The sequence below is a fragment of the Castor canadensis genome, chromosome 9, assembly GCF_047511655.1.
Source record: "Castor canadensis chromosome 9, mCasCan1.hap1v2, whole genome shotgun sequence".
In the NCBI taxonomy this organism is placed as follows: domain Eukaryota; kingdom Metazoa; phylum Chordata; class Mammalia; order Rodentia; family Castoridae; genus Castor; species Castor canadensis.
Window position 1 is genome coordinate 152,228,856 of NC_133394.1, and position 18,528 is coordinate 152,247,383.

Below are 18,528 nucleotides of genomic sequence, written 5' to 3' on the forward strand. Positions count from 1 at the left end.
GCGGAGCCCTAGGCCTCCCAGAGTTCTACAGGCTGAGGCAGGTGAGGATGGAGGAGGCCTCTTTCCAGGTGGCCCATAGTCTGCCCAAGGACCTTCTGGCTCTTCTGGCTGTCAGGGCAGAAAAGCAGCAAGAAACCAGCCTGGAGGGGCCGCTGCGGACGGGGTGGGTTTCTTAGGTAATCTAGTACAGTCAAGTGGGACCTGTGACATCAAACCACAGTTGATTTTTTCTTATTCCCAGGCTTCACAGACTAATAAAGAGACTGTTGTGAAATATTTTTTACATATGAACTTGAGAGAGAAGAGGCTGATTCTTTCCTTCCAAATAATTCCCAGTTAAACCCGTGTTTTTTGGGCAAAAACACAGCTTGTTTGCTCTGCCCCATAAAGGGACATGACTTGCATGCCACACTCATCCAAGGCTGATAGTCCCCTTGGTCATCGTGCACTTTGTCTTTCTTAATCCTTTGGCAACCACCACTGACTGGCCTCAGACTCCCAAACCACCCAAGGCAAGGGTGGAGACGGTGTTTGAGAGTCATTCCCCATTTCACGCTAGGGATGGTCTCTTTCCTGTGAAGTAGCTGCACAGACAGTCACAGGCTCCCTCTCCTCTGCTGTAGCTGGGTTTTTCTTTCTTTCTTTTTTTTTTATGTCCCTGGGGATTGAACCCAGGGCTTCGTGCAAGCTAGCTACGTGCTCTGCCACTGAGCAATACCCAGCCCGTTTTATGTTTTTGTGTGGTGACTTTTGAGTCATGCTGATCAATAGCTCCAATTGACATCCAAGCCAATTGATTTCATGGATTCTGGTTCAATGGGAGAGCTGGATATAGGGACAGAATCACACACTTTCAGCTGCAGCACTGGGTTGGAGGGGGGATTGTGCTGGCTTTGGTGGCTTTGATTCTTTCTTTAGGGAAGGGTTGCAAGTGACCCTTGGCCTCCTAGAATTATGCTCTCAAAAAAGCAGGGTTGGAAGGTTGGCCAGAGGGACCTCACTTTCCCTGGAATCATAGTGACTATATCCCACTGTTACCTTCAAGTGCTCCAGCAGCCTGGTGGGAAATGGCATTCAGAAAGCATAGCATCATCAACACGCAGGCCCACATGGAGCCAGAACTCACATCCAAACAATGATCCAACTGGGCCTTTTTGTGACTTGCAGAAACGTCTCTGCCTTGCCTGAGCCCAGAGCCCTGTGAGATCCTGCGGAGGGTAAAGGATGTTCTAGAACAGTGCAAGACCCTCCCAGCCTGCCCTAAAGAACCAGCGTCCTGGGGCTTCCAGGGGACATCCAGCAGTGTCAGCTCGCTCGACCTCGAGGAGCCCCCCTTCTGCCTGGACGCCGAGGACGACTGGGAGGACCCAGAGGCCCCCGGCTCACTGCTGCAGGTCCTGAATGCCCCAGGGTATGAGCCCTGCTTCCGTGGCCTTTATGACGTCTCACTGCCGTGGCTCAGCCGTGCCTTCTGCAGCTTCACAGATGAGGAGCTGGTTGGGCGCCTGGCCCAGGCCCGCGGGCTGGCCAAGAAAGCCGGCCTGGGCATGGCCCTGGCCAGACTCTGCTTCCTGCTGGGACGGCTATGCGCCCGGAGGCTTAAGCTCTCCCAGGCCCGGGTATACTTTGAGGAAGCTCTGGGGGCCCTGGGAGGCAGCTTTGGAGATCTCTTCCTGGTGGTGGCTGTGTATACCAACCTGGCCACCATTTACCTGAAGCAGAAGAACCGGGAGAAGTGTGTGCAGGTGGTGCCCAAGGCAGCAGCTCTGCTTCTGGGAACACCCAGTCCAGTGGCAGGCAGCATGGATGCAGAGGCTGAGGTGCTAAAATATGCACTGAGGAGAGCTATCAGCAGCCAGAGCCCACAGGCTGAGGCCCGGGCCTGCTTTCTGCTGGCCAAGCACCACAGCCACCTCAAGCAGGCTGAGGAGGCCCTGCCATACTTGGAGAGACTGCTGCTTCTGCACCTAGGCTCACGGGCACCAATGGCCTTGTGGCCTGCAGACTGCTGCCTGCTCCTGGCAGACTTCTACAGCCGGAAATGCCTGCCCCATCTGGGGCTGAGCTGTGCCAAGGTGGCCTCTCTGTGGACCCGGGGCTCGCTGGCTAGCTCCCTGAGGAGTGTGGACCTGGTCCTTCGGAACGCTCCTGGACTGCCTGGTCCCAGGAAGGCAGCCCCCAGCCTCCCTGCCCAGATCGCCCACTACCTCAGGCAGGCGCTGGCCTCGCTGGCCTCAGGCACGGGGCAGGCGCTATGTGGTCCCCTCTATGCCAGCCTGGCCCGGCTGCATAGCCACCACCAGCAACAGAGCCAGGCCATTGTCTTCATGATGCAGGCAGCGGAAGCTGACACCACAGCCGGCGTCCACCTGGTTGTGGACCATGTGGTGGCCCTGGCCTGGTTGCATGTGCTCCACAGGCAGAGCCTGGTGGCGCTGGACATCCTGGAGTTCGTCCTGGAGGCGGCTGTGGCCAGTGAGGACCAGGAGGGAGTGATTGCCAACATGGCAGCCATTGCTCTGAGAAGGACGGGCAGGACGCGGCAGGCAGCGGAGGGCTATTACCGTGCTCTACACGTGGCCCGGGGCCTGGGACAGATGCGGAACCAGGCTGTGGTCCTGGCCAACTTCGGGGCCCTGTGCCTGCAGGCTGGTGCCAGCAGGCTGGCCCAGCACTACCTCCAACAGTCCATCAGGTTCTTCTCCCAGCTGCCCAGTGGGACGTGTGGCCAGGACTTCATCCAGGTGCTTCTGTGGATGGGCCACCTGTCTACCCGCAGAGCCCTCATCCAGCAGGGCAAGTGCTATTACGAGTGGGCCTTTGTGGTTGCTGTGGAGATGGACCACCTGGAGAGTAAGTACCACCATGATGCAGGCAGCGGAAGCTGACACCACAGCCGGCGTCCACCTGGTTGTGGACCATGTGGTGGCCCTGGCCTGGTTGCATGTGCTCCACAGGCAGAGCCTGGTGGCTCTGGACATCCTGGAGTTCGTCCTGGAGGCGGCTGTGGCCAGTGAGGACCAGGAGGGAGTGATTGCCAACATGGCAAACCCATGTTGCCCTGGGGTTTATGTTGAGGTGGACTGGCATCCTGGAGAGAAAACGTGTTTTCTTTCCCTGTACTTTGGTGCACATCTTGGGGGTCCCACACAGGCCAGACCATGTCAGGGCATTTTAACTGCAAGGCCGGCATTCTGGGGGCCCCGCAATCCCCCCACAGGCCTGTGGGTCACCCTACTCAGAGCCCTGAAACTCAGGGCTCAGCTGAGACGGAGAAGACTTGGGACCCAATGAGCCAGGCCTCAGCTCCTATTACCTCCTTGGTGTCTCTCAAAATCCCTGCTCCTTACACATCCCTCTTCCTATGGTTCAGGGCAGCAGAGTGGTTCAAGTTCATGCAAAAGCATGTTAGGAAGAATGTAAGCCAGGTTCCACTCACAAGCAATGCCACTTGGTCCTCAGTGGGGACTGAGCACAGGAAACAGATGACCAGGTCAGAAAAGTCACAAGAGAGGGTTGACTTTGTGGTGACGATCAGCTCCAGCTCCTGGCTGGAGTATTATGGTGTTATTTCTAATGTGGGGCTGGAGAGCTGAGGAAGATTTAACCAAGCAAGGTAGTGAGTAAGGAACTGGTGGTGAGGCTGTGCAAAGGCCCTGGGGTGAAATGAGTGGGGCCTGGGGTAGGTGGGTAGAGTGGTGGATAGTGAGAACCTTGACTAGGAAACTAGGCAGGCCCCAAGGGCCCCAGACTGTGGGGCCTTTTCTAAGAGCACTGGAAAGCCATTCAGTTCTATAGAACACTCACTATGGTTTTGTTCACTGAATGGATAGCAGGTGGGATGAGGAACCGGTGCTCCAGGCAACAGGACAGGTAGAGAGTGTGGTCGAAGGATTGGGAAGAGAGTCCTGAATAAGACCAGGTCATGGAATGCTGTTCAGGGATTCCAGATCCCTCTGCTGGGATACTTGTCTATCCCCCCAGAATGGAGGATAGTGACACTGCTCAGAGAAGCCTCCTTGCCCCTCCTCCAGGGTCCCTGGGCTGCAGCCAAGTCTGCCCATTCGCCACCACATGTTCAGGAACCCTGAAGGGATGGAGCTTGTGGAAATGACCATGTGAGGGGGCCTGAGGAGGGAGGGAGGGTTGACACCGAGAGCTTCTTCACCAGCAGGTGAGATCATGACAGGTCAGCCTCTGGCAGAAGGCGATCCTGGGGGCCTTCAGGAGGAGCCACCCCCTGTGGCCTCCTGTACCCAGGTCCTGGTCATTCTAGCCAGTGGCACCTCTCCTGCAGGACTCACCCAGGGGCGGGGAATATAGAGCTGGAAACACTGAGCAGGGAGCCTAAGCCATATTACCCTCCTCTCCCTTAGTGAAGAATCTAAAAGGGGTTGGGGTGGTGTCCCAGAGATACCAGGTCCGTAAATCCTCCCAGGTGCTTCTGAACCACTTTGGTAAGGAGGGCGTCTCTGGAAATCTGGAAACTTCATCTAGGTTATCTGATTTGCTGGTGTGCAACTGTTCACTGTGTTCTTTCATAATCCTTTCATTTTTGAGAGCTTTGTCCCCTCTTTGGTTTGATTTTAGTAATATGCTTCTTTGTCTTGCTCAGTCTGGTGAAGGAGTTGTTAAATTTGTTATTCTTTTTAGACAACCAGTTTTTGACTTCACTGATTTTCCCTCCTCTGTATTTTATTTATTTCTGCTCTGATCTTCCTTTTGCTACTTTTATACTTGGTGTTGGTCAGCTCTTCTTTTACTAATCTCTTAAGGTAGGTTAGGTGTGGGATTTGGCATTCTTTTTCTTTTTCTTTTTTTTTTTTCAATGAAGCCACCCAGAACTATAAATTTCCCTCTATACACTATTTTAGCTGCATTCCTTAAATTTTCATGTTTTGTTTTCAATCATCTCCAAGTTGTTTCAGGTTTCCCTTGTGATCTTTTCTTTGACCCCGTGGTTTTAAAAGTGTGCAGTTTTATTTTCACACATTTGTGAATTCCCCAAACTTCCTTCTCTCACTGACCTCTATTCCTGTGCATCTGGAGAACATATTGTGTATGATTTCAAGCCTTTTACACGCTGAGCCTTGTGCTCTGGCCTGCTGTGTGGCCTGTCTTGCAGCCTGACCTGTGGGCACTTGAGAAGGCTGCATTCTGCCACCATGGGCGGGGTGCTTTGTAGGTGTCTATTTGGCCTGACTGGTTTATGGCATGGTTAAGTCTTCTGTTTCCTTGTTGATCTCTGGATTATTTTTGACAGTTGGAGGCTCTGTAAGACTCCCAGGCCTTTGGTTTTAAGAGAGGCCACTTGGCCTGTGGTTTGGAGCCAGGCCTCCTGGACAGAGCAGGGCTTTGGAATGCTAGGGCCTGAATGAATCACCCCATGCTGTGAGCTGAAGGCACTTGGCTTTGGACTCTCCATGTGTCCATCTGCAATGGGCTGCCAGTGCCCTGGCCACTGGATCTGGGTAGAGGCAGCTATTGTTTTGGCCAGGAGAGCATGGTGAGGCTAAAACAGGAGGTCGGGAGTGGTGTATCACTTAGCCAGGACCTGGCCCTGGGTTTGTCAAAATGGTCAGTGCCATCTCTGGAGCTTCCCACCATGCACCAGGATCTGGGAATTTCACAGCGTGCCCTCCAGCAGGTCACATAGCCTGTCTGTGGGCTCAGTGTCCCCATCTATGAGGAACCGGATTCATGGAGGTATGGAAGAGGCAGATGTAGAGTGGGGGCCTTGATCCCAGCACCCATGAGTTGTATCTTCCTTTTGTCCCCCACCTGCCCAGGCCAGCTGCAAGCCGTCCAGCAACTCTGCCACTTCTACAGCAGGGTGGTGCCCAACGAGGCCCAGTGTGTCATCTACCATGAGTTCCAACTCGCGCTGGCCCGCAGGGTGGCTGACAAAGTGCTGGAGGGACAGCTCCTGGAGGCCATCAGTCAGCTCTACCTGTCACTGGGCACTGAGCGGTAAGAGCCAGCCCCTCAGCAGGATGAGGGCAAAACAGAAGCCAGGCCCTATCCCTGGGGAGCTCCTCTCTTTGGGAACTATGGGGTTCCTTAGCTTCAGCTCAGTTCTAACCTGGCAGGACTTGTCATCAACCCATCCATGACTCATGACATGTGCTCCAGCTTAGACCTCCCTGATGGGCAACGAGCCCTCTTGCCCCCCTCCCATACCTCCCCAATGGGAGTTTGACCCCTAGAGGGGTGTTACGTGCATTTCCAGGCCCCTCTTCCTGCCATGGTGGCTTCAGCTGCTGTCCCCCCAGACATGATGACAGTGACCATGTTTCTGAGGCTTCTTGTCCACAAAAAGCAGGGCCCTCGGTCCTACCTGCTTCCCTGGAAGAGGTCTCAGGCTCGTTTCCCAGGTGTGGCCCACACTGAAAGTCCTAATTAGTCCATGGGGCCTGGTAAACTCATTGTAGTTACAACCTCCTCTAGTGTGGGGAACTCACTGAGAGTCCATGAAGACTCTGGGAATGGGTGCCTGCCCTGACCCTGAATTCACAGCAGGAGTGGTGGGGACACAGGCTGCAGTGATGCTTCTCAAAGTGTGGTGTCTGGGCCAGCAGAGCAGCTCCTACCTCCCTGGGAGTTTGTTGGAGGTGTCCCGTCTCCTTCCTGCCCCATGCCCATGGAGTCAGAAAGTCACAGCAGGGCCTTCCTGGGAGCAGTGTGTGGCATGTGCAAGTTTAAGAGCCACTGGCCTAGAGAGTCGGAATTTGTGCCCCATGGTGGTGGTTCCTGGGTGTCCAAAAGGGATGCAGGCTGTGTTTGGGCAGGCAGGGAGAGCTGGCAAGCATGCAGCAACCACCACGTGGCCAGCATGGGCAGCATTCCCTCTGAAGAATCTTCATCTTTCGGTACTGTGTTGTGGGTGTTCGTTTCAGTCTCCCAGCAGCCCAGGAAGTACAGGAGGCTGCACACAGCAGAGGATCCATTCAGGTCCTGACTACCAGGTCCATCCATCAGCTGACCACAGTAAGAAAAGCAGGGCTAGTTCCATGCTCTCACTCTGACCTCTGTGTCTGATTCCAGGGCCTACAAATCTGCCCTGGACTACACCAAGCGGAGTCTGGGGATATTCATTGACCTGCAGAAGAAGGAGAAGGAGGCGTATGCCTGGCTACAGGCAGGGAAGATCTACTATATCTTGCGTCAGAATGAGCTGGTGGACTTGTATATCCAGGTGTGGGCATGGGGCAGGCTAGGGGAGCCCAGTCACTCATCAATCCACTCACTGTCCATCCACTCATCTACCCATCCATCCACCCACCTACCTAACCATCCATCCACCCATCCACCTATCTGCCCACCCATCTATCCATCCACCTATCCATTCAACCATCCATCCACCCATCCATCCACTCACCTACCTAACCATCCATCCACCCATCCACCTATCTACCCACCCATCTATCCATCCACCTATCCATTCAACCATCCATCTACCCATCCATCCACTCACCTACCTAACCATCCATCCACCCATCCACCTATCTACCCACCCATCTATCCATCCACCTATCCATCCACCCATCCATCCACTCACCTACTTAACCATCCATCCACCCATCCACCTATCCACCCACCCATCCATCCACCTACCTATCCATTCAACCGTTCATCTACCTATCCATCCACTCACCTATCTAACCATCCATCCACCCATTCACCTATCCACCCACCCATCCACCTATCCACTCACCCATCCATCCATCCACCTATCCATTCAACCATCCATCTACCCATCCATCCACCTACCTACCTAACCATCTATCCATCCATTCACCTATCCACCCACCCATACATTAATCCACCCATCCATCCACCCACCACCTATCCATCCATCCATCCATCCATCCATCCACTCATCCATCCACCCATCCATCCACCCACCCACCTACTCCTCCATCCACCCACCCATCCACCCATCAATTCATCCATCCATCCATCCATCCATCCACCCACCACCTATCCATCCATCCATCCATCCACTCATCCATCCACCCGTGCTCTCATCCATCCACCACCTACCACCTATCCACCCATCCATCCACCCACCCACCCACCTACTCCTCCATCCACCCACCCATCCACTCATCCATCCACCCATCCACTCATGCATCCACCTAGCTCTCATCCTTCCATCCATCCATCCATCCATCCTTCTGCCCATCCATCCACTCATGCATCCATATGCCCATCCATTCATCTGTCCATCCATCCACCCACCTGTCCATCTACACATGCATGCATACATACATTCCAGAGCTACTTTTGAGCACCTACTGTGTCCCAGGGACCTTTCTCCCTCTACACCCCTGGCTCCCTCACAATCTCCCCCAGTGCCCAGCATCTCCTCCAACCATCTAAGCTCCCTGGGGGGCAGAAGGGTGGGGCCCTCACAGTACCCAGCACTATGCTGGTATGCAGAAAGTTGGTGCACAGTACTGTTGCTCAGTAAGTGTGCAGTGGCGCACACACACAGCTGACCCAGAGTCCAAGCAGTATATGGCTCATTTACTTTACTTTTATTTGTTTTATTTTTGGGTGGTACTGGGATTTAAACTCAGTGCCTTGGGCTTGCTAGGCAGGTGCTTTACCACTTGAGCCATGCTCCCGAACTTTTTTTTTTGTTGTTGCTATTTTTCAGATAGGGCCCCACACTTTTTGCCTGGGGTCAGCCTCAGGTCTTGATATTCCTACTATATCTCCCCCATAGCTAGGATTACAGATGTAAACCTCCATGCCCAACTTGTTTGTTGAGATGGAGTCTTGCTAACTTTTCCCCTGGGCTGGCCTCAAACTGTGATCCTCCTCATCTCTGCCTCTCAAATAGCTAGGATTACAGGTGTAAGCTAGGCACATTTACTTCTTTCATTGCATGCATCATAGAAACTGTTTTTAGATGCTTTCTCAAACACAATATGATTTGGACAAATGGGGAGGACACAGGATTTCATGTTTGAGCACCACTGTGTCCTCCCCTGAGACAACAGCCAAGAGTTCCAGGCTTGGGAGTTCATGGCTGAGAAGGATACGAACAGGCACATCAGCTCAGATAGATGTAGGGTCTGGGCTGTGGTAGACTGGGGCTAAGGAGGTCTGAGTCAGGGTGAGGGGGGCTAGCCACCCCCTTCCAGAGGAGGGCTGTTATCAGCACAGGACTCAGGTGCAGTCCAGAAGTCCACAGAGACATGGCACATCCTGGGAGCTGCAGGCAGTTAGGTCCTGCTGAGCATCAGGAAAGGCTCGATTCTCATCGCTGGGTGGGAAATTGTTGGATACCTAGGTGCCTGGGAGCGTGGGAGGCCCTAGACACAGCAGGAAGCCACAGCCTTGTGGGGCTAGTTTTCTGGTGGAAGAGACAATAGACGTGGCCAGGTGATTGTTGCTGAGGGTTCAGAGAAATGGAGATGTGGTGGGGTGGGGGAGATTTGGTGGGAGCCACAGGTGATATGGAGCAGAGGACGGTGGTCTGGGCAAGGGGGACAGAGCTGGAAGCAGGACTGGAGCTCTGCTCGCACTTGTAAACTGGCTGGGCTCCTGGGCTCTGGCTGGAAGACTCCTCAAGGTACTCGGTCGCTTAAGACAATGGTCCTGAGGGCCCCAAACTAATAGGGACTAAAAGAAGGCTGGCACTTCTGGGTGAGAGAAGAGGATGCTGGCCATGGCTGCATACCCAGCCAGATGGGGACTTTGGCCACCTGGTCAGGTCCCTTCTCCAGGGAGCTTCTGGATCCTTGCAGGTGGCACAGAATGCAGCCCTGTACACAGGGGACCCCAACTTGGGGCTGGAACTGTTTGAGGCAGCTGGAGACATCTTCTTCAATGGGACCTGGGAGCGGGAGAAAGCTGTGTCCTTCTACCGGGTGAGTGGCTGCCATGGGTCTGTGCCTATGTGCCTAAGGTGGGCAGCCCTCAATGGGCCTTGGCACAGGTATGGCAGTTCAGAGGTCTCCCACCTGGGGGCTGGACTGACCCAGTGCAAGCTCGGTTTTCTGGAATTGTCTTGACAACCTCACCCCCACTCCAGCATCTGTCTCCCACTTGCACCTGATGATCTAAAGCAAGGCTGAGTGGGAAGTCCTGTCTCCATTTGACAGACAAGGAAGGGGCTCAGAGAAGCAGAGGGATATGTCACAGGACACACAGAACATCAGTTAGGAGACCTTGGCTTCTCCTTTCCACTGGCCCCCTAGCTCACAGTGTGTAGCTTGGCCCTGGGTTCACGTAACTGTACCTTTTTTTGAGCAAAGAGTGTTAGGTCCTCCCACTCAGATCCTATGCCTAGATGGTGGAGGGACTGGGCTGAGGCTGCAGGTGTAGCTAGATAAGTGTGTGGGTGGGTCACCCCAGCTTCCAGCTTGGGGTGCCAGGATCTCTGAACCATTTTTTCTCTGGGGCACAGAGCTGCATGAAGACCCTGCAATAAGGGGCGGGAAGCCCGTACACATGTGGTCTGGGAGGGATTTTGCCTGGCAGGTACTGCGGAGGCATTAATCCCCTGCCCTCATGTGAACAGGACCGGGCACTGCCCTTGGCTGTGACCGTGGGGAACCAAGAAGTAGAGCTGCGGCTATGTAACAAGCTGGTGGCGCTGCTGGCTGCACTGGAGGTCCCCCAGGAGGGCCTGGAGTTCGCTCATGAGGCCCTGGCACTCAGCATCACTCTGGGTGAGCCCCCTGTGCCCCACCAGGGCTTCCACTCCCAGTCTGTAGGGCAGGAGCAGAAATGGCCACTGGGCCTCTTCCCATCCCCTTGCCAACCTGAATGCCAGCCAGTCTGTCCTGCTTTCTGCCTGCTGTGGCTTCCCACCGGTCCTTGAATGAGCCAGGCTGACCTTGATGTCTGCTGGCCTTCTGTATCCTCTTCCTCACCTTCATCAGCCATTGTTGCTCTCTGGCTGGTGAAATCCCTTCCTGAAGCTGCTCACTGGTGGTGCTGTACGGGCTATGGGTCTTCCTCAGGAGAGAGAGAGCATGGAGAAGGCTGGTCAGCACCTCTACCCACAGTAGATATGCAGGCTCTGACCCTGGAGGGAGGAATGCCAGATACCACAGAGGCTGGCTGCCTGGGCCCAAGGCTCCAGGGGGCTTGACTCCCCAGGGTTGGGGACTGGGCTGACAATATACTAGGCAGGGGCTTCTGCCAGGCCTGTGGGCCAACCTGAGCCAGTACCGAGAATGCATGCACCACGTGCCTTGGTGCTCTGAGTTAAAAACAGTAACCAGAGGCACCCATCCAGGTGACTGCGCACAGGCACAGAGCTGGTGCATCCAAATCCAAACTCTGTCAGATCCAAAGGTGGGGGGACTGAGTGACCCACTTTACAGATGGAAAAAGCAAGTCTCAGGGACAAGAAGTGACTGGAGCTGCCCAGGCTAAGCCATGAAAGTGCTCAGAAGCAGAGACAGGCATTGTGGGCATCTGATGCTTGGTGCCCATCAGCCTTGCCCTGTCTGCCCTATGGGTCGTGTCCTCTTACCCACTCCATCTGCACTCCAGGTGACCGACTGAACGAGCGAGTGGCCTACCACCGGCTGGCCGCCCTTCATCATCAGCTGGGCCACGGGGAACTGGCAGAGCACTTCTACCTCAAAGCTCTGTCGCTCTGCAGCTCCCCCCTGGAGTTTGACGAGGAGACTCTGTACTATGTGAAGGTGTACCTGGTGCTCGGTGACATCATCTTCTATGACCTGAAGGTGGACAGGAGGGGCAGGGCTCAGGGTACTGGGGCAGGGTTGGGTCAGCACGGACCTCAGGGGCCTGGGCTCAAGCCTTCCAGCAATGGGCAACCAGTCTCCCTGTAGCCAGGTCAGCCAGACACTGTCCAGACTCCCTTGTTGGCCGGGCCCAGCCCTCCAGAGCTCAGGGCAACTGAAGGAGGCTGAGGTGTGACAGACATAGGGTAAAGGGCACACAGCTTTGGGATTGTGGTGGTGGTCACCTCCTGGGGTCTCCTGGAGGAGGTGATGCCAAAGCTAGCCTTGAGAGTCACACAGTGTTAACAATAAAGGGCTCAGGGGAAGAAGGACATTCAGGATGTACTGTTGTCCCCAGAGACCCACATGGGAGATCCAGCCCATATCCTGACCCCTCTTCCAGGAAGGTCGCCAGGACGCCGACCTATCTCAGCAATTCCTTCCTGCAATTCCGGGACACTCTATCTTCAGGTCACTCAGGCAGGGCAGGCACGTCCATTATTATTCTGCCTATCAGAAGGAAACTGAAGCTCGTGGAGGGTCCCTGGGGCTCCGTGGTCTGAGGCAGCCTGGTTGAGTCCTTGCTGGTCAGGGACAGGAGCAGAAACTTCTTTTCCATCTGTCCTGCAGCCCCCTGTAGTGGCTGCTGAGCTGACCACCTGTAGGAGAGGACTCCAATGTCTCCTCCACAAGGTGTCTCCTTCTGTCCCTTCCCCAGCCAGGTGGGCCACCTCCTAGTCCGGCCCCCATCCGCCTGGCCTGAGGCCCAGAACTGCACCTGCACAGCATAGGTGCTTCTGCTGCTGAGGGGTGCGGGCCCCTGAGAGGCTTCACAGTTGTGTGAGGGCCTTGAGGACCCCATCTGCATCCCCACCCTCCACCCCAGGTCCTATGGGCACTACCAACACCTGCTGGTCAGAAGCGGTCTTGCAGCCTTCCACCAGGGCAGTGCCCCTTGCAGGAAGGAGTTGCATCTGGCTGTCCAGAGGGCCCCACACCTACTCTTCTGGGACTTTAGGACAAGGGTCTTCTGAGAAGGGTGCCTTTATCTCTCTAAAGTCATGCCTGCCTTCACTCCACCCACCAGGAGGAAGGAAAGGACTGGGTTGCTGCAGAGAGGCCAAGGTCCAGGCCAGGCGAAGGGGTCAAGGGGCAGAGAACTCCCTCTGCTTCCTTCCCCTCTCCTCTGCCTTCCTCATAAGCTTCACGCTTGCTACCTAACACCTAGCCTGGCCTTGACCAGCAGTGTTGACCTCAGGCCTGTGCATCCCAAAACCCTCCCTTACCTATGCAACACTGCCTGGAGAAGATGGGAAGGAGAAAGAGGCAGATGGTGGGAAGAGCTGCCTGGGGGGCAGGCATCCCAGGTCATTCCTGACAATTGTCTCTAACTCTGGTCACCTTCAGTCTAGGCACAGATCCTCCTAGCCAAAGTGCAAGGCTTAAGTAGGGTGGACTTGAGTGCAAATCCTGACCTGCTCTTCTCACATACACATGCACACACTCATGTGCACACACTTTGGCTGGCTCCTTCTCCTTTAGTTCAGATGTCCTTCCAGAAGCCCTCCCACCCCACCGCAGGCTGTCCTCTGTCACAGACCTGGCCCCATATGGGCACCATTTAGCTCCAGGTCCCTGGGTCTGGGAGCAGGAATTACCATGAGCCTGGTCTGTTTTGTTCTCTGGTCCTTTCTGGGGGTTGAGGGGTGGACAGAAGAGACAGACTGGTCCATCTTGGCCCTGGGGAGCTGTTGAAAGCTGCTAAGGTGCAGGTCCTAGTGGAAGAAGGACCTCAGGAGAGGCTGGGTGGGAGGCGGGGGAGGGAGAGAAAGCCCCATCCTGACCAGGACATTGAACTTGAAGCAAAGATGGCTTGGTGGGGGGGTCTTACCCCTCTGAAGCTTCTGGGAGGGTTCCCAGAGATGAGGCCTGCAAGGTGTACACGGGACCACAGCTGCGGAGCCTGCGTCACTCACACACTCACCCAACAGCACGGGGTCAGAGGGCCCCCAGAGCTGGCCCGGCCTGCAGCCCTGGGGACTGACCTCAGCCCCAGGAAGGCAGCACAGGCCTTTGGAGGGCAGGGAAGGGCAGGAGACTGGTGAGTGTAAGGTGTGGGTGGTCAGGAAGTTTCAAGAGGAGAGGTGACAATTCAAGGTCCAAGGCCCTGAAACCAGACAGGAGCCATCGTGGGCACCAAAGCAATGTTCTCATGTGGGGGGCATAGGAAGGACCTGGGGTCGGGTGGTCAAAGGCCACTCCAGGCCCACTCAGACGTCTGGATCACTGTCGGGGTGAGATGGGACTCCAGAGCCCAGAGCCCAGATCCGGTGTGGTGGGTTCTCCTGGTAAAGCTTTGGGAAAGGCGTGTCCTGTTACAAGAATGAGGAAGCTGTGGCCCAGTCAAGGACAGAGCCCTCCAGCCACCATCCTGCAGGCTGAGCTGTGGCAGTGTGCCTCGGCAGATGGGTGTCCTCCCAGTGTCTTGGCTGTAGAAGTGAGGGCCAGTCAGTGTGGGGCTCAGTTGATGGAGGGATCTGGATCAGGAGTAACCCTTGGGGACAGACTCCGAGTCCCCTGCCTGCCCCTCCCCACCCTCCTCATAAGTCAGAGCTGAATCCAGTTTAATCACCACATCTGCCCCCACAGGACCCATTTGACGCTGCTGGGTACTACCAGCTAGCCCTGGCGGCAGCCGTGGACCTTGGCCACAAGAAGGCCCAGCTGAAGATCTACACGCGCCTGGCCACCATCTACCATCACTTCCTCATGGACCGGGAGATGTCTCTCTTCTTCTACCAGAAGGCCAGGACCTTTGCCTCTGAACTCAATATCCGCAGGGGCAGGGGCAACCTTGTATCCCAGCGCATCTGCGGCCGGGCCCCCTGGCTGGCCCCCAGCCACCCACTCTGACACCCCGATGGGTGCACTTTGTAGCAGGGGTCCCCATTTCTCCAGGGGCTCTGGGCAGCTTCTTTTCTGGGAAGTGGCTGTACAAAGGAAAGGTCAAATGGTCAAAGAGCAATAAATGTTTTTGCAGCAACTTGCTGGTTCTCCAAGGTGCCGCCCCGGCTCTGTTCCCATGGTGTGCCCTTTGACAAGTCAAAGGAGGTGATGGGTGATGGGGGTGGGCTTCCCCGGGCAGGGTCCCAAAGTGACTTTGCCTCCACTTTCTGGTCGTTCCCTGGGACTGGCACTGCCCTTGCCTTTCATCCTCTGTTTGCAGTTGAAGATGTGGAGGCCCAGAGAGGTTAGGAGTGACACCCACCCTGCAACCCTGACCATTCGGGGTCGCCCAGCGTCCCCACCAGGAGGCAGCAGAGAGCTTTCCAGAACCAGCCAGGGTGGGGAAGGAAGCAGTTTGTCAACTGGCGGACAAGCCTTTCCTGGCCCACACTGCCTGGTGGGTGGACAGGCGGTGGGAAGAGTCAGCATGACTGAGGATAAGAGGATGTGGGACCTCTCTGGGCACAGCCAGAGGTCCCATCACAGAATCTGAGGACATGTCACTGAGGTCATTACCCTCAGTGCTGGCCACAGGACAGCCACCCTTCCATGTGACCAAGGCTCAGGCGTCCCCAGCTGCCAGCTGTCACTGCATGCAGTGTGAGGCTTTGGCAGGTGATTGCTCTGAGTCCCCATCTGGTCACCAGTAAGCCAAGGCTGTGTGTGGGGGCTGAAGTGAGATGGACCCAGGGCTCCAGCAGGGCCAGTGCTGGCACCAGTGCCTGCTTCCTGTTAGCATGTGGATGACCCACGGTGGCCACTCCAATGCCACAGAACACTGATGAGTAACGCCAGCCACTCGCTTAGCCCCTCGGACCCTCTGCCTCTTCATCTGTAACCACAGACAAGCCTACTTCAGGGTTCTGGGAATGGAGAGAGAGGAGTATGTGAGAAGCGCCAGCGTGAAGCAGTGTGCAGAAGCTGCAGCCAGGGCTTGGGAGTGAGCGGGGGAGGCCGGGGCTCTGCTGGCGGGGGCCCTGGCCCTGCTCTGCCCCTCTGAGACGAGGCCCCAGGTAGCACCCCTTCCCACTCTTCCAGCTGAGTGGGCTGTGCTTGGCCCACCACCCAGACCCAGGTTTTAGAAGGAGACACTGAACCTCCCCAGGTCAATCCAGTCACTGTCCCACACATGCCCACTGCAAACCTACTTGCACCCTGAACCACACGGGAACCGGTGAGGGTCAGTCAAGGACAAACTCACCCTCCTCCAGGCCTCCCTGGAGACTCTTCTCTGAACAGAGAAGGAAAGCAACTTGGCCAGGGTCACACAGCCCCAGCTCCAGTATGACTGTCTTCACTCTGCTGGGAGCATGAGTTCTCTGTACCAACCTCATCTAAGAGGCTTTATGCTTACCTGCTCCCCCCCACCCCACCCTGCTCTGCAGGCCCCATGAGTTACATGGAGGCCGTGAGGTCAGTGACTGTATCTGGGACCCCCAGTTCCACCTTCCACCCTTCCACCCCACTGTGTGAACCCAGGTCTGCTGGGCTGCAGATCCTGGTTCACTGAACAGATGGTACACATCCTGCCCCGATCAGTGGGGATCCCTGCCATGAGGCCCTCAGTGGGGGGGATTTATGTTCTGCAGGGGCACCGCTTCCCAGCTACGAGCATGGACCTTGCCTGCTCACTGCTGTCTGTCTGTCTCAAAGGACGGTTCCTACCACCCAGCTAGAGCCAGCACAGCAGGCATCTATAGCCTGCTCCCGTGTTTGCAAGGTGTGCAGGGAAGAGGGGAGATGTCTTCAGGAGTTGAAGTGTCTTCCCAGAGCAAGTGGAGCAGCTCCCCGTTCTCAGTTCTGGCTCTGTGAGCCTGTCTACATGGCAAGGAGGCATCCCTGGAGCCTATCCATCTGGGTTGGCTGTTGGGCCTGGAGGGTGGGGATGGGTTTCCTGGAAAGTCTGAGGGAGGGAGGCACAGGCCCATCCCTAGGAGGAGGGCCATGGGCGGTGGTCTTCTCACCTGCCCCATCCTCAAGGACTCTGGGAAGCCTGGGCCTCTCCTACTCCTTCCCACCACACCTCCCTCAGGGGACCCTGGCGTGCATCCCTTCCAGGCACTGGGGAAGGCCCAATCTGCCATCAACGCACACCCAATGGCCGCCTCCAGGCCAGTGACCAGTAGGGAGGACCCACTGAGTAGGTCATCACATGTGGATAGACAGCTCTACGGCACACCCGTTCCCGGCACGCCTGGGTCCCAGCCATGGGAGGCTGGGCTGGCCTGATCTAAGCTTTGACTGGAGCATCTCACAGGCCCTGGATGAAATCAGGGGATTGAAGAGGATGGCTGTCACCTCCCCATGTCTGCCCCAGCATCTGAGGATAGCCCTGCTTGTGCAGGAAGAGCCCAGGCTGCTGGACACCAGGACCCACCACAGGTTCAACCACTCTCTGTGTGAGTATCACCCAGTTCCAGCCAGCACCGTGTGGACAGATCCAAGGCAAGCCCAGCCCTGGCCCCTCAGAGGACGGGAGGAGCATCCACCAGCCATCATTGCTCTCAGCAAACATCAAGGGCGTGGGTGGCCCAAGCAAACAAGTCTCCACCAAACTTACAGCGGACACCAAAAGCTCTGGTCCAAGCCAAAGGGGGCACCAGGGATCCCCCCCAAACACACCCAGTCACCATCACGCCGACTGCCCTGATATCACAGCACAAGGGAAAAGAGTCTGATTCGAAGACTGTTGAAGAAACCAACAAACTACACTAACAGGCGCCATGATGGCCGCGTGGAAAACCTGGGTTTCGAGTTCAAAACCAGTTTTTGTTCTGGGACATAGTGGACAAAAGTCAATTCCATTCTTGCCGACTCACATAATGTACAGGAAATGCAATCTTTAAATCACACAATTTAGAATGTCAAGAAAAAAATACAAGACAGCCAGGAATAAATCCTACCAAATATGGCTCCTGTGCTCAAGTCAGAAACACAGAATGTAAAGCCATCCGTTTTCCTCAAGTTAGCCTGTGGCTTGTGGAAATTCAACAAAAGCCCAAGGGTTCATGGGAAACTAACCGGGGGCCGAAGGTCAGGACCACCACAACACTGCCAAAGTAGGGGGATCTGGGGAGGGGGGCCTCTCTCTGTCAGGTGTCAGCTTGCCACCACTGTGACGCGTGAACTTAAAAGAGGAAAGGTGTGCTGTTGCTCACAGCTTTGCAGCTTCAGTCCGTGGTGGCTGGCTCCATGGCTTTGGGCCAAGGTGGCTCAGCGCATCATCGCGGGGAGTACATCTGTCAACAAAGCCACTTACCTCCAGGACAGGACTTGAAAGTGAAAGGAATATGAAGGGGCTGGGGTCCCACTTCCCACCAGGAGAGGTTTTGGCCAAGTGCAGTTAAAGCAAATACATAAAATCCAAAGAAATTTCAAAAACAAAATTTAAATCCCTGCGCGGTTCTCACAACTCAGTGGGTGCAGAGGCGCGCTCAGTCAGTCCTGTGTGACGGTCAGTCAGTCGGTTGAAATCGTCGTGTGATCTGCTGAGTGCTTCCCCACCCTTCATTCTGTGAAAATCTCCTTCCCCAAAGAGCAATCGGTGCCCGAAAGGCAAGGTAAAGGTGAATGTGACGGAGTGAGAATTTGGGATTTGGCATGGCTTTAGTGGAAGTTGGGTGCTGTTAGGGGAAAAACGAATCAAGCATCTGGAATACAGCACAGACTTCTATAAATCCTGGTTTTCCCCGGGCAGTGGAACCATAGATCTGCAGATTCCAAGGGTTTACTGTGTAAGTAATTAATATATATAATTACATAATACAATATATTATATGGACACCTATATAGAAATGTGTATATATAC

General features: G+C 55.4%; 1 protein-coding gene across 4 annotated transcripts in view; it reads left to right on the plus strand.

Moving 5' to 3' along the window:
* The window catches only part of Sh3tc1 (SH3 domain and tetratricopeptide repeats 1), a 54,830-nt gene extending 40,055 nt beyond the window's left edge, over positions 1 to 14,775 (plus strand). For all 4 annotated transcript variants that reach the window (XM_074042688.1, XM_074042689.1, XM_074042687.1 and 1 more), the window contains 7 exons: positions 1,168 to 2,853; positions 5,790 to 5,970; positions 7,045 to 7,195; positions 9,759 to 9,881; positions 10,535 to 10,685; positions 11,518 to 11,714; positions 14,364 to 14,775. In XM_074042688.1, the coding sequence (XP_073898789.1) occupies positions 1,168 to 2,853; positions 5,790 to 5,970; positions 7,045 to 7,195; positions 9,759 to 9,881; positions 10,535 to 10,685; positions 11,518 to 11,714; positions 14,364 to 14,627 (2,753 nt within the window). In that variant the 3' untranslated portion in view covers positions 14,628 to 14,775. The remainder of the gene's footprint in view (positions 1 to 1,167; positions 2,854 to 5,789; positions 5,971 to 7,044; positions 7,196 to 9,758; positions 9,882 to 10,534; positions 10,686 to 11,517; positions 11,715 to 14,363) is intronic.
* Positions 14,776 to 18,528: the final 3,753 nt, after the last annotated feature.